At 42.8% G+C, this 25,380-nt stretch overlaps 1 protein-coding gene across 7 annotated transcripts in view; it reads right to left on the bottom strand.

Annotated features, from left to right (window-relative positions):
* Positions 1–25,380, bottom strand: part of SCUBE2 (signal peptide, CUB domain and EGF like domain containing 2) — a 95,020-nt gene that overhangs the window by 34,072 nt on the left and 35,568 nt on the right. For 2 of the 7 annotated variants that reach the window (XM_060261754.1, XM_060261757.1), the window contains exons 8-16: positions 23,723–23,839; positions 22,087–22,209; positions 12,965–13,081; positions 9,716–9,838; positions 8,899–9,009; positions 6,805–6,891; positions 4,040–4,144; positions 1,210–1,365; positions 746–856 (exon numbers count right to left, since the gene is read on the bottom strand). In XM_060261754.1, coding sequence (XP_060117737.1) covers positions 746–856; positions 1,210–1,365; positions 4,040–4,144; positions 6,805–6,891; positions 8,899–9,009; positions 9,716–9,838; positions 12,965–13,081; positions 22,087–22,209; positions 23,723–23,839 — 1,050 coding nt within the window. Of the gene's footprint in view, positions 1–652; positions 857–1,209; positions 1,366–4,039; positions 4,145–6,804; positions 6,892–8,898; positions 9,010–9,715; positions 9,839–12,964; positions 13,082–22,086; positions 22,210–23,722; positions 23,840–25,380 lie in introns of all 7 variants that reach the window. The other 5 variants (XM_060261753.1, XM_060261756.1, XM_060261755.1 and 2 more) reach the window with 4 other exon arrangements.

The following is a 25,380-nucleotide window of genomic DNA, read 5'->3' as shown; positions in this document are numbered from 1 at the left end:
TAGGTAAGGACAAGTGGGGCATAGGAGCCAGATGTGCTTGTGTGATTAAGCCCATTTAATCCAGGGAAGAGGGGTGGCTATGGTGAATTTAACCGCTTGTCTGATTACACCCACAGAGTAAATGTCTGCTAGCAAAATGTGACCCAATGCTGATCACGAGTTATTGAAACTTTTTTGCTAGAACCACACTGTACACCTGCAGGTACTGGGTTATTTTGAAGCAACAGGGCTACTGTAAAGTGTTTTTTACACTAAGTAGAATTATGGAACTGATAGATAATAATAGTCTGAACAACTGTGCAAAAATAAGGAAAAGACTAAGAACCATGGCCTCAGTTTCTGAAACCATGCAAGTACACAGATACAAACATTTCTTTATCTGTCTTCTATCCGCTGCAGTCTCCAAGGAGGACAATACTGAGGACACATCAGACTAAGCCTGCTGTTTCGAGATTAAATTTGCAAGCTTTCTCTTATGTATTTATGTGGTGCAGTGAACCAGGAAAACTGGATATTCTTCAAATCAATGTGATACTGCTATGGTCACACCAGTAGTCTGATGTTTCTGATTAATTTGATGCAAGTCAGATGTCAGGTCAGATACAGGTGACATGTGCATCAAATCAATGCATCAGATCAATACTGTGCTTACCACATCTGTTATCCACATGCCTTTGACCTAGGCTACACAGTTCTTGAACATCCAATACTCTGGGAGGTTTTCTGGCCACATCATGATCCATACCAGCCAGGCGAATATGCAACTGCTCTTTGTTGATGACTTTTCGCAAAGTTCTAATTGCTTTACGCAGCCTCTTCTCAGTCCTTTTACGTACACAATTCAAATTACATGTCTCTAGAAAGGTAAAGATGGTGATAATCAGGAGAAGAAAGCATTGAATGCAATACAGGGTTCAAAAAAGTAGTCCATGCAATAACTGAGAAACACAGTATTAAATATGGCAATAATATTACTGTGTTAAAGTTCTCAAGACAGCCCACAAAAACAGTCATATAAAAGAATAAGCTTTGCATCAAAATAACTTTCTGTTCTTCAGAGAAAGGGATATTAAAGGTTCAAAACAGGAGATACTTTTTTGCTTAAAAGATGAAAGTGAAAGAGAGAAATCATGGTTCAAACTGCAACACAGATCTTTGCAAAACAAAATATTTCAGTTGTATTGTATTGTAGGTTCTTTTACAACCAACCTGTCACCTCCTTTTGGTTTGTTTCAAGTTCAAAGTCCGCAGATATAAACATTTCTCTAGCTGCCTTCAATCTGCTGAGGTCTCCAAGAACTCTCTTGCCAGAAACGCATGTTAGCTTTACATAGTAGAAGGTCTCCATTACTGAATTATGTTTCTCTGTATGAACAAAATTAAAGGAAGCAACAGCTTGGCCATCTATGCTATTTGGGTGTTTGCTATAGCTCAGTAAATGTTACTAGGGAAATGGTTAATAGGTGACATGATTAATTCAAGATGCTAACAAACTATAAGCAACTACATTAGATGGCACAGTTTGGTACATGGGCCTAGTTCCAATTGTAATTGGTACACAACTGCTCCATGGAAGAATCTCAGCCAAACATATTAGGCCAAAATTGGTGGTGAGATCAAAACCTTGCTAAAAGTTATTTCTCTGTACCTTTAAGCATTCTATGACAAAGGAAACTTGGAATCTCTGAGCTGTCAGATTACCCACCATGGATCTCCATGGATTAAATACTTAACTTCTTCCATGCATTTGATTTACATTGAGAATATGGGTTGAGTCTATCCAGATGGACTTAGACTTGTGACCAAAAAGTTGTGAATTTGCATTACCACACACTCAGCTGGCAGTTTATCATACATCATGTCACTCACTGGCAAACAAATCTGGAAGTATTTAAAAGCATGGTCTGAGCTGTAAACCATCACATGAACAGGCAGGCTAGCAAGGACAGACTTAACACACAACTTGGTTACAGTAAATGGATTGTGCATGTCTTACTTGGCTCCTTAAAGGGAGCAATCTACAATGTTTATTTCTTTTTTGCATAATTAGCCATCATTTCCAACTCTTGATGGATAATCAGAACCATGGTTCTGAAGATATGGAGCAATCAATTGCTTAAGTTCAACTTGCATGGAATTGGCCTCTACTTGACTTATAGTGTGAATGCCCTAGTTCTTTCTATGAGGTGTGTTTGCCTATGGATCTTCCTTCAGGATAAAAGAACTTTTCCCCTCTGCAGAGACAATGCAAGCTTACCCCACCTACCAACCACTGAGAGCCTGAGGATTCATTCAGACATCATAACACACACTGGTTTGTTTGTGACCAGACGAAAGCAGCTTGTGCTCGTGTGCTCCCATCATACCTCTCTTTTCTTCTAGCATTAACCTGAATAATTCTGTTTCCATGCAGCTCTTCAACCAAACTGTAAGGATTCAACCAAACTGTCCAGGCCTCTTTCCTACTGTGTTACTGTACAACCTACTCCATCTCAGTAGTCAGGGAGGCACAGTGAAAATATCAATAGCACTGGAGCTTCAGCTGCAGAAGGATCAAATCAAAGTAGCCTATCAGACCACATGCGAGTAGGTTAAAGCATATCACTGTATTGTTTCAGTTCCTGACCACGAAACAGGATTCTAATCTGAGATTACCGAAAATCTAGACTCAAAGGTTGTGGAAATAATCACTTATACCAAGAATCCACGTTTAGGCATGATGCAAGGTTTCCCACAACAGAAAATTGTCAATTGCATTCTACATGATAGGGACAGAGTTGCAGGTTCTCCTCAATTCTCACATTTGTAGTGCTCAGTTCAGATTGTGACTCTGGCATGTGTAGGAAACGAGCTTCAACCTCCCACCAGCATGCACTTTTCCTGACCAGACTATTTCAAGTGAGGGGAAAGGGGGAAGGGCAGCAGCAAGAGGGCTGAAATCCCTTCTCTACACGCACCACAGTCATGGTCTGAATCAGGGCATATGTACAGAAATGGAGGAAAACCTGCAAATAATCTCTGACACAGGATGCAGATCCAATTTGTGTACTCTGTAATGTGTAAAGATGCCTTAGGTGAAGAACAAACCTCTACATACGGTAAATATCCAATAACACACACACTGATTATTCGGGTTGGGGAAACAGGGGTGCAGGAGCCATGGGAAAGCTACAACTGGTATATAGCTATAAATCCCTTGTGAAAACCACGTGGAAATCACAGCATGAAGAGAGACATGAAGACCCATTTATCTAATTGCTATCAGTCCAATCCTGAACCTACTTCTGCTAAACTGTACATCAATGGCTGGATTTTGATTTTAATCTTTACAGATTGCTGCCTCTACCCAATCATCATAAGTGAAATGCTCTTATATTACTTAGATTAGAGAGCTAGAGTAGTATAGTGGTTAAGAGTGCCAGACTAGTGTCTGGGAGTTCTAGGTTTGATTCTCCAGGTTAACAGATGACATGATTAATTCCAGTTTGGAAGCTCACTGGATGACCTTGGGCCAGTCACTCTGTCTTAGCCAAACCAACATCACAGGGTTGTTGTTAGGATAAAATGGAGGAGAGGAGAATGATGTCAGCTGCTTTGGGTCCCTATTAGGCAGAAAGGTGGGATATAAATGAACTATACACAAATAAAAACAAAATACTTCCATGTAGTCCAATATCCCAGGACCCCTTTTGACTGGAACCTTCTGCAATTGAATTATGAATGCTATTGCTTTCCTCCCTGCCTCCCTGATTTCTGAATCACCTGTTCCAGGAAGGGTACTGACTCCTTAGTACAGGGGTAATTAGGGAGAAGTGGGGTGGAATAGTCTGTAGCGGCGCTGTAGGGAGGGGCTCAATCCAGTCCTACAGTAGCACTGTAAGGTGGAAGAGTGGCATGAAAACAACTATTCGTTGCACCAAAATATGTCTCTGTGGATCATCAGATCACACTGTAAGCATAAGCATCAGATCACACTGTAAAAGCCCTGGGTACAGGCTTTATGATCTACAGTGCTTGCATCACACACAGTAATCCGTACCTTGTATTACATGATGCAGAGTATCTCGAAACATCTTACTCTTTCTCAAGTTACATTTTCCTTCATTAAGCTTAAAGGTTAAACTCGTCCTGATGATGGAAAGATCTTTGAAAAGAAACAGTAAAATTGTTATTTTCAAATGCAAAAAGACTAACTTTCAAAGTGACTATGTATTGTTAACACCAGAGCAAGAGCATGCACAACAGGACAGAATCTACATTGGTTCATATAATTCACTGATATGAAATGAGTTCTCTGTTTAGAAACTGTGGGATAGCTAAGCTCTACAGCAGAAACTGTCATACATTTACACGCAAATGTACTATCTTATATTCTAATAGCAAAGTCAGCCAAATTTTGGATACTTAAATCCTGCAATGGAACGATGAATGGCCAAGACAGAACTTTATTCAACCTAAAAAGGGTCCAAAGTTTGGTGTAGAGAGCCAGTTTGGTGTAGTGGTTAAGTGTGTGGACTCTTATCTGGGAGAACCGGGTTTGATTCCCCACTCCTCCACTTGCACCTGCTGGAATGGCCGTGGGTCAGCCATAGCTCTGGCAGAAGTTGTCCTTGAAAGGGCAGCTGCTGTGAGAGCCCTCTCAGCCCCACCCACCTCACAGGGTGTTTGTTGTGGGGGAGGAAGGTAAAGGAGATTGTGAGCCGCTCTGAGACTCTTCGGAGTGGAGGGCGGGATATAAATCCAATATCTTCTTCTTCAAAGTTTGCAGGAAAATGTAAAATCTTAAAAAAAATACACTGGGAAGTTTTAAAAATACAAAAAGGATAAAAGGAGTGCCTATAGCTTCAAAAAACAGATTCCCTCCATGGATGTTGCTAGGCAATCAAAGTATTCCATGCTAGTTTTTGTGAGTAAAAAGGCAGAGAAGGGGGCAGGGCCCTTTCCATGCCTATTTTGGCCTTTGAGGGTAGATTCATTGCACCCAGGCCTGACTAAGGTTGACAAGTCCAAATCCTGCAGATTTTGGGGTGAAGTCTGAGGAGTGCAGGATATGGGGAAGGGAGAGGCTTCAGCATAGTATACTGATGCTGAGTTCACCCTTCAAAGCAGCCATTTTCTCCAGGGAGACAGAACACTGTTGTCTGGAGTCAAGCTGTATTTCTGGGGGATCTCCAGGACCCACCTGGAGGCTGGCAACTCCAGCCCTAGCAGCATCTTTTGGGTGATTTGGTACTACCTTACTTGCATGACTCACCTAGGCCTGGTTGCTTGCTACTGTTCAGCAACAGTCATCCTATAAAGCCAGTGTGTTGTAACAGTAAGAGCTTCAGAGTAGGGTCTACTGACATTTAGGTTCAGAACCCAATCCTGCTGATTTTGAGTGATTCTGGACCAGTTACATACTTTCAGCCTAATTTACCTCACAGGATTGTTGTGCAGATAAAAAGGAGGAGAGAATAATGTAAGCTACTTTGGCCCCCACTGTGGAGACTGCAGTTTTCCTAGGTAGAGGCTGCAGCAAGGGAGGCAATGGAAAGCTGAAGACAGAAGGGCAGATAGAGGCTGTTGGGTGGGAAGGAGATAGGGTTGCCAGGTCCAGGTTGGGAAATTCCTGGGACTTGAGGGGTGGAACCAGGAGAAGGTGAGGTTTGAGGAAGGGAGGGACCTCAGACAGGTATAATACCTTAGACTCTATCCTCCAAAGCCATTTCCTCCAGGGGAACAGACATTGCCAATCTTCAGGTGAAGGCTAGAAATCACCCAGAATTACAGCTACTCTCCAGATGATAGAGATCATTCCCCTGGAGAAAATGGCTGCTTTGGAGGGTATAGCCTATGGCATTAAACCACATTGAAGTTGCTTCTCTCCCCAAGCCCCACCCTCCCAAGGCTCAACCCCCAAATCTCCAGGCAACCCTAAGGGGAACTGATCTGTAATCTATTGTGATTCCTTGAGAACCACTGCCATTACTGCTGTTGTGGGTGGGGGGAGGCAATAGGTGGGCTGCTGAGAGCAAAGGGGGGGGTAGGAAGAGGGAGTAATGGTGTGGGGGCAGAAAGAGAGAAAAAGTGACAGGCATGAAGGAGAGAGAAAGAGAACAAGTGGTGGGAGGGAGAAAGAACAAGAGACAGAGAAGTTTGGGGAGAGGGGAGGAAGCAAAGGTGGGAAAATGCACTTGCAGAAGGAGTTACCTGAGACAGAGCAATTAGCTGTCTAGACTGGCACTGCATTTCCAGGATGCAACCTACCATCAGAGATTCTTCTCAGCATGATGTCTTGAGATATTTAACAGGTGATGCTAAAGACTGAGCTAGGCATCTTCCAACAAAAAACATGTACTTTGCCAGTGAACTGGGGGGGGGGGGCCCCTCTCTGGGATTCTATACAAACCTCCTTACAGAAGAGGTTTTCAAAAACAAAAACACTAGGCATGCAATTTTTAGTCATCCTGATTAAAGGCTTTTGAACACACACATATACAATTAACCGGGAAGCAGATTTTTAAAAAAGGTAACACTAAACATACTTCTAAAACTGCAGAGGCTCTCTCCCAGAAGAGGCATTCCTCCTTTTCTCTCATATAAGAAGGAATTCCTCTTTTAAGATGGTGCAAACTGGGTTACATGCAAGCATCCTCTAAAAGTGAAATGCTTCCTCCCCCATCCCTTTCCAGGATTGTTCTATTTATATGCTGCTTTATCAGTTAGACCTCCATCAACAAAAAATTCTTTAACTGGGTAACAGATCTCTTAAAAAAAAACCTACCCCATCCCAATTGCATAACATGTTAATTGGATAATTACCTAAGGCTGCTGAATCATTTGTATTATGGGTTTTTTTCTTAAATGAAGAAGGTCTGCCACATTTTATACTGTAGGAATCTTCCAGGCCTAAGAGACAGATCATAAAGCTATACAATAAAACAGAAATACATGCTAGAACACTGGAGAAAAATACTCCTGAAAACTCATCCAAGTTTCTGAATAGTCTCTTCGTACAAAAATAAGACTGACTAGACACAATCAGTGTGGAGGCCAAAAGACCCCATGTCAAGTCTTTCACAGTTTTTTAATGCTATTTTGCAGCCTTTAAGATAAGGAAAAGACTGATAGGGAAGAGGGTACTTGGAAAAATATCCTCTTACAGTTCTCCAGCACACACACCCAAATTCCAGGAAGCCTTTGTGAAGCTATGTTTTCCTATTGTCACATACCTCTCTGACCTTGACATTTTGCAAAAAAACAAATTTTATAATATTTTGATATTTTTCTAAAAGCAGTGTTAAATGCCGTCTTAAATTATTGACTTAATGTATTGGTTTAATTGTTTTAGCTATTTTGATGTTTTATTGTTAGTTTTAATGTTTTAGCTTGTTGGAATCCACCCTGAGCCCTTCATGGGAAAGGGCGGGCTATAAATGTAAAAAATAAATAAATAAACAAGTGACACTTCTTTACTATTGCATTTTGGCTTTATTGTGTATATGGTTTTGTTTGTTTGTTTTCCCGCTTTCCCCTTCACTTTTTGGGAAGTTAGTTCACCCTGTGCATTCTATAAGCTGGAACTCTTTTGAACTCTGTCAGTGTGTATTCTTTGTGTAGGGAGTTTATCAAGCAGCTTTTTATTTTGATCATATTGTCTTGTATCTTATCCTAGGATAATGGTACAGAAGTGTTATTATAGGTTTTTGTCTGGGGGAGGAGGGATTTAAAGGGTTAAGTATTTTGTGAATATTTGACTGCACTTGTATATCATTTTTTAAAGTTTATTTTTTAAAAAAGAGACTTAAAAAAAAGAGGAAAGGAAAGGTCACTTGTGCAAGCACCAGTCATTTCCGACTCTGGGATGATGTTGCTTTCACAACGTTTTTATGGCAGACTTTTTACCGGGTGGTTTGCCATTGCCTTCCCAGTCTTTTACACTTTCCCCCCAGCAAGCTGGGTACTCATTTTACTGACCTCAGAAGGATGGAAAGCTGAGTCAACCTTGGGCCGGCTACCTGAATCCAGCTTCCGCCAGAATTGAACTCAGGTTGTGAGCAGAGAGTTCAGACCACAGTACTGCAGTACTGCTGCTTTACCACTCTGTGCCACGAGGTGTTTAATCCTTTCATCCCATATCTCTTCCATGGCTTACAACACTTCCTCTAAACTGTAATTGGTTCTTGAAGGAAAACAGATACAGGTGCCTGAAATCTGTGTATTTTCCCAACAATAATCATTAAAAAAAAAAAGAGGACAGTTACATCATCAATATATTGATGAAACCTCATTTTTTGTACATTATGGCTCAGTGGCCTTCTAATAGCTATGTTATGATGAAATCTAGCAAAAGTGCTGGTGTGGGGTAGGGGTGGGAAGCCAGTGTGGTGCTTTTCTCTAGGATTCATCTGCCAGAACCATGAGCAGAAATTCTCCCTCCCTCTCTCTCTCCCCCCTCCTTCTCCCTCAGAGATAGTGAGAGAGAGACAGAGAGCTGTAGAGCAAACTACGCATTCACCAATCTTCTCTAAAAAGGAGACTTTGGAATTTAGATAGCAATATATTCTAGGTAATACTATTTTAAGTAAGGACTGGTTTGAGGATGTCATTGACTCTGTCCTTTCTAAACTATGCAAATATTACTCCAATTAGTAAATGAACCCAGCTTATTGCACTAGGAAAAGAGCACTATAAACATATTGTGCCTTCAATTCTTCAGGCTGTATATGGCAGGGCTACATTTAACGGAACACTACAAAACAACTTGTAAATTCCTGGAATGGAAGACGACCACATCTGAATGTATATAAATTTATGAATGTAAATACTTATTTAATGACTGATATTTCCAGGCTTTGATTGGAGTTGCTGTTCTTGTATTCTTTTAGGCTGAATAATAAGTTCTGTAGGACTTACCTGAAATAAAGTAGACATCTGAGGGGCAGATTAAAAAGCACCTATCACTTCCACCGGTCTTACTGCAACGCAGAGATATTTGGGGTGAAATGACGTCAGGCAAGAACCTTTCTACAGGGCAAAACACAGATACTCACAGGAGAATGGCAGGTATGATTCTGAAATGCAAACATGGAGCTACACACTTTGCATAATCAACATCTATCTGCAATCATCAACACTAGTAATAATTTGGATAAACAACGCATTGCATACCATTCCCTTTTTATATAAAATCCAGGCAATCACAAAAAAAAAAAAAAGAATGACTAGCTTAGACTAAAAGCATAGAAAAGAAAGCATGGAAGACCCCGAAAGTATCTCCTGTTTTTGGTATGGGTTTTTTTTTGGGGGGGGGGGGAGAGAAAAACCCTCATTTGATCAGTATTCTGTATGGCCAATTAGAATCAAAGCAGTAATATATAATGAAAACATACAAAAATATTTCAGATAACTAAATGACATTTGAAAAAGGGATTGCTGTTTGTTGTGTTTACACACATCCCACTCTTGCCTCTGGTAAACAGGTTTCTGTGCCATTTCAAACCTGGTTAACACAAGGTGATAGTGGAACAAAAAAGGCATACCCATCCACGACAAAAACACAACCACTCTGAAATCATGTTTTACTTTCTTAAAACCTGTTTTCTTTCTCCAGCCATAAGAGAAATGCTGATCCATGCAACTTAGTTCATGGATCAATATTGTCTAAATCCTCTGGAGACCAGTCTTTGAGCAAACCAAATCTACAAAACCTTTTTTTCATTCCAACTCTTACCAACGCAGTCCTTTTTGTTCCAATGTAACTTGTATCCTGAATTACAGTGGCATTCATAATCCCCCAAAGTGTTTATGCAGGTATGCTGGCAGCCTCCATTGTTGATACTACACTCATTAATATCTAAAGAAAAGAAACGTGGGGAGAAGTCTTTTTCAGGGAAAAAAAATGGTACCATTCTGGCACAGAACTGTACAGGCATAACAAATTACTTGATAAATTACTTTAGGAAAGCTTTTTGAAAGTGCACTGATGCCACAATCAACAATGTATTTATTTAGAGAAAGTCTGACAGTGTTCAACAGAACGTGGGCCCATGTAAGCATGTTTTAATACTGGAGCTTGGAATCCTGGTCCCAGACACACACACTGATCTGAAACTTAGCCACGTTTATTCAGTAATAAGCTTTATTCCAGACTAAGCAGCACAGAGATATCAGTGCCTACACAGTGACACAGATTCTTCAGAATTTTACCTTTCTTTCAAAACTAATAGTATGATAATATGAAATCACCTTGAACTTATAGGATTTCACAAAGGAATATTCAATCAATCAATCAAAAGCCTTTATTGGAATATATCAGATTATAAACAAACAAATAAACAGTTACAGAAATAATAAAACAGTCATATGCAGCTATACATTGGACAATTGATCCTTGATGACCAGACTCAAGAATAAAGCAACCCTTTCAGTTATTTCAGATGACAAATCATTCAGAAGACGGCAAACCTTTACAACGTCTGAGCAGCCTGTCATATTGAACAGAATTCGATCTAGAAACCTAAGGTGTATAGTATCATATAGGGGACAATAAAGAATATAGGACAATGAGTCAATTTGTTTTAAATTACATATACATAGCCTTAATGAAAGTGGGATTTTTTTATATCTACCATAGGGAACTGCTGATGGGATTGTATTGCACCTAGCAAGGGTAAATGCTCTACGAAATTTTGAAGCATGGAGAGTTGATAAATAAGAAGGCAGATGACCAATAGTTGAGGAAATTCCAAAATTCAGATGGGAGCAAGATTTGTTCGCAGCACTCATTAGTTTTTGTAATTCATTATCTAAAATTCTGCGTTTAATTACATAGTATGCATTTGTAAGAGGAAGCATGTAAAGAGAATCCATAGACAAACCTAAGGTGATTATTTTCCTCTGTATGCAGGAAATCCATTTGGATGAGGAGGATTCAGACAGCATTTGATATAAATAACTCCCACAGTTGGCAGAATAGTGCACACGTAGCCAATATTTGATTGATCTAAGCCATGCTCTAGTTTCTAACATATTGAGGCCTGTTTCTAGACAAAGAGTGGCATATGAGACACAGCATGGTAGGCCCATAATTTTCCTAGCAAATTTGGACTGAACTCTTTCGATATCAGACCCAAAGGCACTAATCCAAGTTGGAATACCATACAATAACTGCGGGATTACTTTGGCCTTATAGATTTTTAAAGCCGCTGGAACAAACTGGTTGCCTCTATTAAAGAAAAACCAGGAAATGGCTGATGCAGTAATGGCTGCTAAGTTAACTGCAGATTTACGGTGACATTACCAGGACATATTGTAACTAAAATGGAGACCTAGGTATTTAAAATTCCTGACCTGTTCTATTTCTTTCCTATCGAATAGCCATTTGTGGATTTTACAAGACTTAGCAAAAAACAGAATCTTAAGATTTTTCATAATTCAGATGCAGTTTGTTTTCTTGAAAACAACTGAGACATCTATTCAACAGTTGTCTAAGCCCAACCCTCGTACGAGAAAGGAGTACTATGTCATCCGCGTATAGCAAGGTGGGTACACGCGTAGAGCCCAATTTTGGGGGGTGGCAGTCTACTTCTGTTAGTACAGAAGCCAAATCATTGAGAAATAGATTGAATAAAAAAGGAGCAAGTATGCATCCTTGTTTAACTCCTTTATTGAAGGGAATTTTAGGTGTCAGTTCCCCAGTAGTTGAAGTTTTGATTTTGGCAAGCGGTGGAGGAATGTAGAGTTATGATTAGTTTGAGAAGTCTCTTATCAATGCCCAGTTGATGGAGTTTAATCCATAGTCGCTCTCTATCTACAGAGTCGAATGCCCCTTTAAGGTCCAAAAAAGCTGCATAAAGTTTGGAATTCCTAGGGGTAGTATATTTGTCAGCCAGATGTGCTAGAGTGATACAATGATCTACAGTAGATTTACCCTTACTAAACCAAATTTGTTCAGGGTCTAAGAATCTTTGCTGAGACATCCAAGAAGTTAATTTAGTTAATAGATGCTTGCCGTATAGTTTGCTTATAATGGAAAGAAGGCTGATTGGCCTGTAATTAGAAGGAATTGTACAGTCACCTTTCTTGTAGATCGGGACTACAATTACATTTCACCAAGCATCAGGAATAAGGCCCATTTGATTAAACATGGTAAAAAGGGAAGCAAGAAGGACAGACCACCATTCTGGATCTAACTTTAAGAGCTCTGGGGGAATCAAATCAGGGCTGGGAGCTTTCCCAGTTTTCAGTGGGTTGATTCATTCCAATCTTAAAATTAATGGAGAAACTGATGAGGACTGGGCAGATTTGGGGAACACTGGAGCTCCCATTGTCTGGTTTCCTCCACTGTACTAAACAAGGAAGTCATCAGGCTAGCAAACATAGAGCTCCAAATCAAAGACTATATTCTTTTGTGTACATAACATACTCAAAGATCCTTCCAGCCAGTTTCAATATTCTCCAGTCAGATACAAAGCATACAGGAGCATTACAGAATGCAAAAACTAGTACAGAATGCAAATAAAATAATTTCTCTCATTTTAGCAAACCTGTTTTTATTTTTTCCAGCTGGAAAAATCTATTACAGGGCAAACATATTCAGTTTGCTGAAGCCTTTTTGGATAAGGGCCTGGCCTTGAAGTATTCACTGTATACAATACCTGATAAAATCAATGGGTGCTTTGCATGCTGACATTCTGCAAAATCCAGCTCTTAATACCCAAGTGTGGAATGCAACTGTTTGTTCTAACAGTCACAGTTGCTTTCTAACAAAGTGAGAACAGAAAGTTGCTTAAGCAAAAGTATAGTTTACATACAGCAGAATTCTATTTCAAATTTCTGTCATGTTACACCAAACTGCCCAAGTAGAAAGGCAAAACCTTGCACCAATTAGTTTCAAAACCCACATTTCTTCTTGAAATTCACAGAGCAAGTAAAGTGACCCTCCATAAGCCTGTCACACAATAAGTTTATATATACTCACCTCCACAATGTGTGAGGCCATAAAGAGTGTATCCTTTGTTGCATGTACACTCAAAAGTGCCTGGATGATTGATGCATATGTGATCACATGTCCTTTCAAATGAACATTCGTCAATGTCTGCAGTTTTAAAGGGATACGTTATTATTGAACCTTTTGCTAAAATGACATTTAAGAATTAGGAAAATTGCACAAGCAGCAAATGTAAAGCCAGTCTTTTAAAAGAGCTGAAGTAGTAACCTTTAAGGAAGGAGCTGACATTTGAAGCAACATTGCTTGCCAAAGGACTATGCTGGTATTCTCAAAGCAAATTCTCATGCTTTTTCAACAGTAAAGAACAAATCAAAGTCAGCAAGAAACAATATAAAGAAATGCTCCACTTTTATCTTTGATATTCTCTAACTAAAGAGTCCTTTAGCATAGGACTCAATGAGTGATGCTAAAGCGGCCAAATATTGATTTAAATACCACTCCTGGTGGAGAAATGGAATGCTTTTCAACGTATCAGGCATGTAAAAGATAATTAGTTCACAGCCAACAAATATTTTCCAAAAATATAACTTGTGCTTCTCTAGAAGCTACTCACTCTAGCCTACTAAAATGTGCCATATAATCCAAGTGGGAAGGAGAAGGGGTCAGGAAGAGAACATATGCAATCACTCTGTGGGAAAGGGAAATGGATAGAATTCATTGTAAGAACAAACCACACATTATTTGTAACTTTTCTCTGATTGCTCTACATAAATCAGACAAACCATTTTTAAGGGAGCATCAGCCAGCTGGGGCAGGGGACGCTTAATCTTCTCCTCTATATCTCCACTCCAAATTGCCTCCCAAGCAGTTTTTTTCATGGTGGTTTAAGTAGATGTTTGCCCACATATAAAGCCCCATGGAGGAAAAATTCACTTTGGGGGAACACAGCAAGAGAGGAGCTGGCTTACAGAGAAGGAGTCAAGCATCTCTTCTCCATACCCACATCAGCACCGCTTCCCTAACCCTTTTGTTGTTGTTCAGTTGCACAGTCGAGTCTGACTCATTGCAACCCCATGGACAAAGTTACGCCAGGCCCTCCTGTCTTATACCATTCTGTCTTCTCTAACCCTACATGCTCTCAAAAGCGGCTTCTTAAGTTTAAATGCCACTGTTTAAAAGATTACAGGTAGCTGTATGCACTATCACATTTGGTCCTTGCAATTCATTACCATTTACTATCATTATTATTTAATAATTTACTGCCAAGACTGTGCTAGAAATCACATACCCTTTTCCATCCCATAGAGTTTACTTTGTACACAGACAACAAACAGATGGTGGAATGGTGAGGACTGAAAAAACGAACAGTGGGGAAGGGTTCACAGACCACTATCCTCTTCCAGTTGTACATGTAATGTTTTCATTTTTTGCAGTGTGCACTGGGTTTGTTTATATCAACATTTTAATCTCTTTTAAAAATATCAAACATCTTTAAAACAAATTTGAACAGAAGGACAAGTTTTAATTAAATCATGAGCAAGATCACCATTTTCCGACAAAAATAATTTAGGGATAAAGATGAGTAACTAAAGATGTATCCATGGAATACATACTGTATGCTCTCTGCAGGATGGCATATGTTAAGTTTTGTCCTGCTTTTAGGACACAATCCAATCACATCTTAAATGCATTCTACAGAAATAAACTGGACCTAAAAATCCCTGGCAACCAGAGGCATAAACTTTGGGGGTGGGGCAGCAGGGGGTGTCATGAGCCCTGACGAGGAGGAGCTGGAAGGGTTAACAGACCTGGAAGAGTTGCCAGCCAGTTCCTCAGCTGAACAAACAGCCGCTGGCCCATCAATCACTCTCCAGGCACCAGTGTCAGCTGTTGAAGATCAATCTCCTCCAAGCTCTCCTCCTCCCATCTCAAGAGTTCAAAGCAGGCTCCGGAAAGAACTTTCAGAGCGAAGACATGAGGCACGCCGATGCTTCAGCTCTCTCAGCCCTGAGTTCTAGCTGAGTCACTACCACCCAGGGAGCAGGCTGATTGAGACTCTCATATAGCTCCCATCCGGGACCTGGTAACCTTGTGGAAGCAACAACTCTATTCTCTGGCTTGCATCCACACTCCTTCCTGATCCTGACCTGCTTGATTTTCTTGGCACCCTGACCTTTTGGCTTTTGGCCATTAACTTCTGATTCCGGTTTGTGATTCTGCATTGGTGACTTGGCTCCTGCTTGACTTCCTGGATTCTGACCTTGGACTGGCTTTGGACTCCTGCCTGCCTGCACCCTGAGAACGTGACAGATTGCTTCCACCCACACTCACTCCACAAGATGGATGAGGAGGCAAGCAGAGGCTCTGGGCAGCAAGCAGCTTTGCTCACTCAGGTACAGCACCTCACTCAAATGGTGGCTCACCTGCAACAGCAGCAGCAAGCCATTGTCACTGCCCCACCCAAGTGCCCGGTGCTTCCCCCAGATAAGTTCACTGAGAAGGTGGAGGAGTTTCCTGCATTCCTGGCACAGTGCAAACTGTATATAGAATTACATGCCAGGAACTTCCCCAATGACAAGACCAAGGTATGCTTCATTGTCAGTCTCTTAAAAGGGCAGGCAGCTAAATGGGCTATCCCCTTGCTTCCAGCACCATTGCCCCTGACTGACTACCAGGACTTTCTGGATCATATGGCGGTAGCCTTTGCTAACCCGCAGCAAGCAGCCACCGCCAGATCCGGACCCTGAAGCAGGGTAGGGACTCGGTTTCCCAGTACTCCACTGAGTTCAAGCTTCCCAGCACTCAGGGCACGTCCGCCAGGTCCTGCAACACCTGCGCGAGCATGGTCTTTATGCCAAGCTAGAGAAGTGTACCTTCGACTTAACAGCCATCAAGTTCCTTGGCCACATCGTCTCACCCCTTGGGACTCGGATGGATCCAAACAAAGTCAAGGCGGTCCTGACCTGGTAGACGCCATGGAACTGCAAGGACGTACAGCGGTTCCTTGGCTTTTCCGATTATTACCGCCAGTTCATCCCTGCCAACATAACCACGCCTCTGACGCACCTCCTCCAGTCCAAAGAGCCATTTTACTGGACTCCAGAAGCAGACCATGCCTTCACCACCCAGAAACCTGCTTCACCACCAAGCCGCTCCTGCGTTACCCAGACCCGCAGCTGCTGTTCACAGTAGAGATCGATGCCTCCAGCGTGGCCCTCGGCGCACTGCTATCCCAGCGGGAGGACCCCTCCCAGCTGCTACAACCCTGCGCATACTACTTGCGGCAGCTGACGCCCGCAGAGCACAACTACACCATCTGGGAGCGGGAACTCCTGGCCATCAAGACTGCCTTCGAGATTTGGAGGCATAACCTTGAAGGGGCCCGACATCCCGTCCGGGTCCTGACTGATCACCGGAACCTGGAGCATCTACAGACTGCTCGACGCGTCACCCAGCGTCAGAGGCAGTGGTCCCTCTTCTTTGCCCGGTATGACTTCTGGATTACCTACATTCCGCAGAACCAGAACCGGAAAGCAGACGCCCTCTCCCAAAAACCGGAGTACACTGTGCCTCTAACGGAGGAGACCCCAACTGGGCTCATCCTTGCAACCTCAGTCTTCACTACCACCACAACTCACCCGACCTTGGCTGCAGACATCCAGGCCAGCCAGGCCCAAGACCTCAGCATCACCTCCTGGAAGTGCAAAACGGTCCAGCCGGGAACCTCTCTACCCAAGGTCTCCTCCTGCACCGTGGGCGCCTATACGTGCCTCTGGGGCCCTCCAGGCCAACGTGCTCCGCCTGACCCACGACTCCCCTCCTGCAGGGCACTTCAGCCAACACAAGACCCTGCACCTGCTCACACAGGAGTTCTGGTGGCCTCGCGTCCGTGCTGACGTGCTTCACTAGGTCGGTTCCTGTGAGGTCTGCCAGCAGGCCAAGGATGTACCGGCCAAGCCCCCAGGGCTTTTGCATCCCCTACCCACACCTGCAGGACCCTGGGACACCGCCTCCCTGGACTTTATCACCGAGCTCCCCAGGTGCAAGGGGCACACTTGCATCCTGGTGATGGTGGACCTCTTCACTAAGATGGCTCACTTTGTTCCATGTCCCAAGCCGCCCACGGCTCCTGAAACAGGTCAGCTCTACCTCCAGCACGTCTTTCGCCTGCACGGGCTCCTAGCACTCTTGATCTCAGACCGAGGCCACCAGTTCACCTCCTGATTCTGGCAAGCCCTGCACTCCAGCTTAGGCACCCAGGTGCATTTGTCCTCAGCGTACCATCCCCAAATGGATGGGAAGACCGAAAGAACCAATGCCACGTTGGAACAATACCTGCGTTGTTACATCAGCTACCAGCAGGATGGCTGGGCCGCCTTGCTACCCCTGGCCGAATTTGCCTACAACAACGCTGTACATGCGTCCACACAACAGACCCCATTTGCTGCCACCTATGGGTACCACCCTCGCTTCTTCCCCGCAGTCCTGCCCCCCACAGCAGTCCCTGCTGCTGATGCGCACCTGCAGGAACTCCGGGCTCTCCAGGACTTGCTCCAAGAGCAGCTCCAACAAGCTAAAGAGGCCTACAAGATAGCCGCTGCTTGAAAGTGACAGGTGGGGCCCCCACTGAAGCCCGGGGACCACATCTGGCTCTCCACCCATTACCTGCGTCAGCCTGGCCGGTCTCACAAGCTGGATTCTCGCTTTACGGGGCCTTACCTGATCACAGACCAAATCAACCCTGTTGCTTTCCAGCTACAGCTGCCAGCCACCCTCCGCATCCACCCGGTCTTCCACCGGTCCCTCCTTGTTCCTGCTACACCACCGGATCCCATCCAACCGCCACCTCCAGCACCACCTCCTCCTGTCCTGATCGATGACAAGGAGGAATACGAGGTCCACCACCTCCTGGTCTCCCGAATCCACCGTGTGGGGCTCCAGTACCTCGTGGACTGGGAAGGCTATGGCCCCAAGGACCATTCATGGGAACCTGCAGACAACCTACATGCCCCTGACCTCGTGCAGCAGTTCCACATGGCCTACCTTGACCGGCCTGGCCCGTCGGGGGGGGGGGGGAGGGTCCTGCGGGGGCGGGGATAATGTTATGAGCCCTGATGAGGAGGAGCTGGAAGGGTTAACAGACCTGGAAGAGTTGCCAGCTCTCCTCCAAGCTCTCCTCCTCCCATCTCAAGAGTTCAAAGCAGGCTCCAGAAAGAACTTTCAGAGCGAAGACATGAGGCACGCCGATGCTTCACATCTCTTAGCCCTGAGTTCTAGCTGAGTCACTGCCACCCAGGGAGCAGGCTGATTGAGACTCTCATATAGCTCCCATCCGGGACCTGGTAACCTTGTGGAAGCAACAAGTCTATTCTCAGGCTTGCATCCACGCTCCTTCCTGATCCTGACCTGCTTGATTTCCTTGGCACCCTGACCTTCTGGCTTTTGCACACTGACTTCTCATTCCGGTTTGTGATTCTGCATTGGGGACTTGGCTCCTGCTTCACTTCATGGATTTTGACCTTGGACTGGCTTTGGACTCCTGCCTGCCTGCACCCTGAGAACGTGACAGGGTGGGGGATGCCCCTCCAGGCAACATCACAAGGCAGCTCAGGTTATCAAGTTGTTAGTCCTTTTTGTCTTTGTAGCAATTTAGCAAGTTCACAGGAGGCACTGGGCTGGTTTTATTTTTGTAAAGTGGAGGAGGGGACCTTCAGTGGATAATATTGTCTGTAAAGAAACCCATTTTAGGAGCTAGCAATGTCTTGCTTCAGAGAAGGTGAGGTCAAGCTTCTATTTTGGGTGTGGGGGCTTGCAGAGCTAAGCACCCACTTTGGTCTTTTAAGATAATTTCATATACAACTGTAAGTCTTCTTGACTACAAAGTCTAATTACTATCAAGCAGCCAGGTGGGCATGATAACTTTTACTCACCTTGTCTGAATATCTTTTACCAACCAACCTCAGGCATGAGTAAAACCTCTACCTCAGTCCTTTTGTCCACAATGATTGGATGCAACCTCCTTTTGTTACACTTATGGGAAGCTCTACACCCCATCAGCCAGGAAACCATTAGATTTTCATCCTGGACTCACTCTGAATCCTTGACCATACAATTATTTTTAAAATATTATTTTGTGCTGGCTCCTTTAACTATTGCTGCTCTGCCAGTCAAAACGGTGCAGTCTCATCCTTTCAATTTGCACAGAGGGTACCTGCTCCACTTCTGCTTCTCGGAGACTTTGGGCCATTTACTTGCCCACACAAGTTTCCCTCCGTTGCCTTACATTCTTATTTTTTCCTCAGGACCTTTGGAAATTCTGCTTAAAACTCTTACTCTCAAGTAGTGGATTGTCAAAATAAACAAAGTACTTTACCTAGATAAGCAGACTGAAGTCAGGTAAACTCCTGATCTTTTTATCTTAAAAACTCTCCTCTGCCCTTCAATGAATGAGATTTTCAACTTGTGGTTGTTCCCTGGCAGAAAATCTCATTCAGTCAGAAGCTTGATTCTCTTTCACTTTCTCTCCTAACTCTTCATATACACATCCTTCTGAAAACACAACACAACCATTTCACTGTCTTATGAGTGAGTACCTTTTCAATTCTTGGGCCCCTATATTCAGTTTGTTTATTATTATTATTACGGCCAATGGCCAGCACAGATCAAAACAAACCAATCCACACAAAACACAAAAATTTCCCAAAATAAAATTTAAAAACCGCTTTGGAAGGTTGTTTCATGGTTACTGGCAGCCTATTTGAGCCGCATGCTATCCAGCTAAAGATTCCTAAAAACATGTTTTGCTCCCTCCCCCTACCACAGGAAAATGTCAGTTTTCCAAACTAGCTAAGCTGTGAAAGTGGGAAGAGGTTTCCCCACCACCATCTCTGATCATGAGCTTAATTTCCCATAATTGGTTGGGGTTCTGGGAGTGTGTTCTGACCTCAACACAAGTTAAAGAGTTCCCACATGTCTAAAAACACATATTAAAGGGAGCATAATCAATAACAGGGGGAAAATTGGTTCCCCAAAGATGACAAGGTTATTCTGCTACCTAGGCCCACCTTTAAATAAATAAATGTTTCTGTTCCATCTCCAATTTATAGTAAGAGTGTTGTTTTTGGAAGTAGGTGGGCTCCAAAAGACTGTTGCCCAAATACTTGTGTTGGAGGTGCTGAACAGAAGTCTGTGGACCAAATGGTAGACATCAAGTTGATTTTGGTATCCTGGAACCTGCTTTAGAGAAAAAAATAAATGGAGGACATGGGAATATTTTTGTCTTTAACTATGTGTGTTGGGTGGTTCAGTGGTAGAGCATCTGCTTAGTAAGCAGAAGGTCCCAGGTTCAATCCCCAGCATCTCCAACTAAAAAGGGTCCAGGCAAATAGGTGTGAAAAACCTTAGCTTGAGACCCTGAAGAGCCGCTGCCAGTCTGAGTAGACAATACTGACTTTGATGGACTGAGGGTCTGATTCAGTATAAGGCAGCTTCATATGTTCATATGTAGATGTAGGGGGGGGGGATATAAAGCTGGTTTCCCAAACGAATGCTCCCCTATTTTCAGACCATGGAATCTGAGGAGTCAGTATTTACTCTGTATGCTGAAATTCACTTGGAGAGTCATACTCAGTGTCCAGTATGTGAGTGATGTACTTCTTATAGTACTGGTCTGAGACTGGGGAGATCAGAGTTCCAATCTCCAGTTAGCCATGAAGCACTCTATGTGACCTTGGGCCAATCACACACTCTCAGCCTAATCTACCTCATGGGGTAAATGTGAGAAAAAGAGATAATTATTTCCCTTCATACACAAATGAAGTATTTACTTTAATTGTCTCAGTGAAGGAGCTCAAAATGTCTTTCTTCTCTTGAGTCCTCTTTTTTTGACTGAAATTCAGACTACAAGTGAAAAAATTATATTTTTAACCACATGATTAGTTGTTGATGGCATATGGTTTTTGGAAATATAAATAATTGTTATGGACCTGGACTAGGTTCACTTCAGTGCCCGTCATAATCTTAGGCCTAGGGCAGCCTAGAGGGCAGGAAGAAGCCTACCTAAGGGTTGCTAGTGGGCCTACATTTCCCAGGATCCCTTCTATCCCTCTGATTGGGTGAAAGCAGTTTTGGAGGGAAAACTTGCCCAAAGTGGTGGGACCTGGCAGAAAAGCATTAAAAGGCCAAGCTACAGACATGGTTGTTCTCTCTGGAAAGGCTGCAGTCTGGAGAGAAGGCAGCAGGAGGGAATCCCTCATCCAAAGAGGGATTAGAGAAAGGGAATGTTTAGGGAGTTGTGTCAGGGTTTTTATTTCTTTGCACCAACCTTTACTGTTTCCATATTCACCGTTGCACTAAAAATTTTTACAACCCACTTACTGTTTTTGAGCACTTATAATAACCCTGTTGTTATTGTTAAACTGCCTGGGTTCTCACATTTTTTTGGTCACAGTTAAAAGGTACTTGCTAATAAGGAAGACAGAGGTAGATGGGTGCTCTGGGCTCTCCCATACAGACCTTTACCAGAGTGGTGGCAGCCAGCAGAGGCCCTCCCTGGTCCCCCTGCTGAGTGACAGCCCCTCCAGGAAACTGAGAAGTCTACATCCCTGCAGTGGTAACAGGATACTGAATACTATGGGAATGATCTATAAAAATAGGACTAAACAAAAAATTTAATTACTTAGTGTATTAAAAATGGTGATTATGTCATCTGGTTTCATTTTATATCATTCAGACCCTATGATATCAGACATAACAAGCAATGGTTTGTAGTTGGCATGAATGAACCTAGAAAATACTCTGAGTCTTGAACGCTCTCATTCCTGGTTTGTAGGGAAGGGAACAAGTCACAGTTGGTAATTCAGACATAATAAGAAACCATGATTTGATGTGAAAAGTGGAAGATTTTATTTAAATCACTGCTAAGTGAAGCAGAAGGACAGAAAACAACAACCAAGCTCTAGTAACTCCCAGAATCATTCCCAGACAAAAAATTGTGTTTTATGTTTTAACTATGTCCTTGCTAAATGTTTTAGCACTTAACAGCCAGCCAAGAGAATAAAAGCAACTCCAGAACATTATTCTAGAGTTTACTAGGAAGTCATTGTTCAAATAATAACTCTCATACACAAATAGAAAATCCCTTTGGCACATACCTTGGCAAGACTTTTCATCTGTTAATAATTTGAAGCCTTTTTTGCAGCTGCAATCAAAACTACCAACTGTGTTTCTACAAAAGTGATCACATCCTCCATTGCTGGTCTGACATTCATCAATATCTGTAACAAAAATGGATAGTAAATCGAATACAGTACTTGATTTCTTGTTCTTTACAGAACTCAAAACAAAAGAATTCCATACATCTGAGGTCTATTGTAAATGTGGTATTTGGCATAAATTACTCTTAAAACATTAAAAGCAGACATGTGAAGCAACTTCCCTGCAAATGTCATTCATTATCTTCATACAAATTAATTATTTCTTAACTATTTATATATACATCCTAAGGATTTTTTTCTTGTTTTGTAAATTTCACATTAGTAAACTACAGGCACTTTAGAGGGAAATGTTGATGATAAATGATGAAAGCAGCTCATCCCTGAATTAAACCAACACATCTTAGACTGAATGCCTGGGAACACTGTGTTATGTTAGATGAATTAGATAAATAATTAAGGCTTCCTTGAACCTAAAGTGTCCACTCACAGCAAAGCTTGCCTATTTCTCTGAATGAATCAGTGCTCTGGCCTTGCCTCATCCCTCTCCACTTCTGCTGGGGAAAGGTAATTCTGCCACATTACTGTAACAGAAGTGGATGGATTGTTCTGCCCCTTCTGATCTTTGGCAGTCTTATCCAATGGACAACAGGGGCAGCTATCCCAGGCCCTGTATTTGGGGGAATCCCAACTTCCCACAGCCCAGCCCACCCCACAAGGAGGGGGAAAAGAAAGGAGAGCAGGCTCCTGTGAACACTTCCACCTGCCTTGTCTAGAGCTCAGTCAGCTGCCTTTCAATGGCAGCAGTGGCTCTTGCGCATCTTTCTTGGGGCAAGGACCACATCAGAAGCCAGGGTAACTGGTGCCAATTCTCCAGGTGCCCCCCAAAGAAGGAATCTGGTTTCTGTGGTAACCAGGTGCTGGGGAGCAGAAGACCTTGAGGCTGGGCCTCAGAAATGGAAAGGGAGATTGAGAGTCCTGTTCTTCACAGTCAGGACCCCTAAATTGAGCAGGTGGTGTCAGTGCCTCCTAGAGGCAGACAGTGGAATAGCAGCCTCCAAGAAATGGCACAAGCCCAGGAGGGGGTTGACAGAACCCGGTCTATAAGTCAAACTGGGCCAGTTCCATCACATGCATGTTAGATATATGGCTCCCATTCATGTTGCATGACACACCACGAAACAAGCACCGAACAAATGAGAATTCATCTTTCTCAAAGCACACGAAGCAGTTCTTACACAGTTCCTTACTGGTGGATTATGCCTATACAAGTAAGATTGCATCAGCATGCTTCAGTCTAGTTGACAGCCTCCCTTTAGCGCCAATGTTCTATCAGCACAATACCATCTGCAGGTCAGCAAAGTCATGAGATAGAATTGAATGCAAAAGCAGACCTCACACATTCCAAAATTCCAAGAGTGGAGGTGATTAGAGGGGCCATATGCAAATTATAGGTGTTCGCTGTGCCAGATTTTTAAAATGATATGGGGTTTCATTAGGATACTCTGTTAACAACCACTTGCAGATAGAAAAACAGCAGTTTCTTTACACCCATTACTAAAATCCTAAAACCTACCTTTGCAAGTTTTCCCATCAAACTGAAGAGTAAATCCAACAGGACAGCTACAGTGAACACCTGTTGAGGTGTCCTTACAAGTGCGATCACAGCCACCATTATTTACAGCACATGTTTCTAAAGGAAGAAAAAAAGCTGGCTTTTGCAGAAGAAAAAAATAGAACTGAATTTAAAAGTATTTTTTATTATTTTATTTATTACTTAATTTATACTATGCCTTTGTCCCCAGTAGGGACCCAAAGCCACTTACATCCTTCTCCACTCCTCCATTTCATCTTCAAAACAACTTTGTGAGATAAGTTAGGCTGAGAAGATATACCTGGCCAGCAAGTGTCCATGGCAGGGCAGGGATTCAAATCTGAGTCTCCTAGATCCTAGTCTCACATTCTATCAACTACAGCACACTGGCTCTAAAAGCAGCACGTGGTGCTTGTTTTTATTCAAACTTAACTACTTCAATTCTAAGTTGCCTACAGCATAATTAAGATGTGGACACCTTTGTTCTTAAAAATATGGATATTTGACTTCATTCATTAGGGATATCAAATGAGGACAGTAGACCATATTAAGGCCAAATGCTTGGATGTTCTCAACCACACTATCACCAGCAATCTGAAGTATTTGGAGGCAGATAAGAAAAAGAACACAATTTATTTATGCTAAGCACCTAAAAGTCTTGACATAAAGGAATCTGTAGCATCTTAATTTATTGTCACATAAACTTCCATGGATTAGAGCCCACTTAATCAGATGCATGAATGGACTAGCCCATGAAAACTTTTTTTTAAGGTAAAGGTAGTCCTCTGTGCAAGCACCAAGTCATTACCGACCCATGGGTTGACGTCTGATCATGATGTTTCTTGGCAGACTTTTTATGGGGTGGTCTGCCATTGCCTTCCTCAGCCATCTACACTTTCTCCTCAGCAAACTGGATACTCGTTTTACTGACCACAGAAGGATGGAAGGCTGAGTCAGCCGTGAGCCGGCTACCTGAAGCCAGCTTCCACCAGGCTCAAACTCAGGTTGTGAGCAGAGCTTGGACTGCAGTACTGCAGCTTACCATTCTGCACCATGGGGATCCCCCATGAAAACTTACATCATCATAAATCTATTCGCTTTAAAAGGTGCTACAAAATTCCTTTTGGTTTCTGATTCAACAGACTAACAGCTACCCCTACAGAATTCTTCAAGACAAGTCTTGGAATCAAGAATTGTATTTGCATATCTTGTTTCAAAACAGCATAGCAGGTTGTATCTAATAACACTTCTATGGACAGAAGGATTTCTATTCATTCAATGCAACATTCCTTTCTCCCCTGTCTGCCATAGCAGCTTAAGAGCCTCCCCCATCCACAAATGCTGTTCCTGGGGACAGTGGACTCACAGCAACAACAATTTAGGGGCATTTGGGGCTGCAGTAGGAGGGAGGCATCCAAGCCAGTAATTTAAAGCACTTTCAAGTAATTCAGAATCCCAGTTTTCCATTGAACAACATCCTCTCTGATCACAAGACAGAAAAACAGTATTTTCTCTTGTGATACATCTTAAATTACTCACAGACCTCTGATGATGACAGACCACAGATGCAGTTGCAGCACATTTCGAGTTCAAGACTGGGAAAAGCACTGCCTCTGGGCAAATGCATGACTGAATGTGTA

Source organism: Heteronotia binoei, chromosome 21 (assembly GCF_032191835.1).
Source record: "Heteronotia binoei isolate CCM8104 ecotype False Entrance Well chromosome 21, APGP_CSIRO_Hbin_v1, whole genome shotgun sequence".
Classification (NCBI taxonomy): domain Eukaryota; kingdom Metazoa; phylum Chordata; class Lepidosauria; order Squamata; family Gekkonidae; genus Heteronotia; species Heteronotia binoei.
The sequence above is the reverse complement of the archived record's forward strand: the minus strand, read 5'-3'. Positions and strand labels throughout refer to the sequence as shown.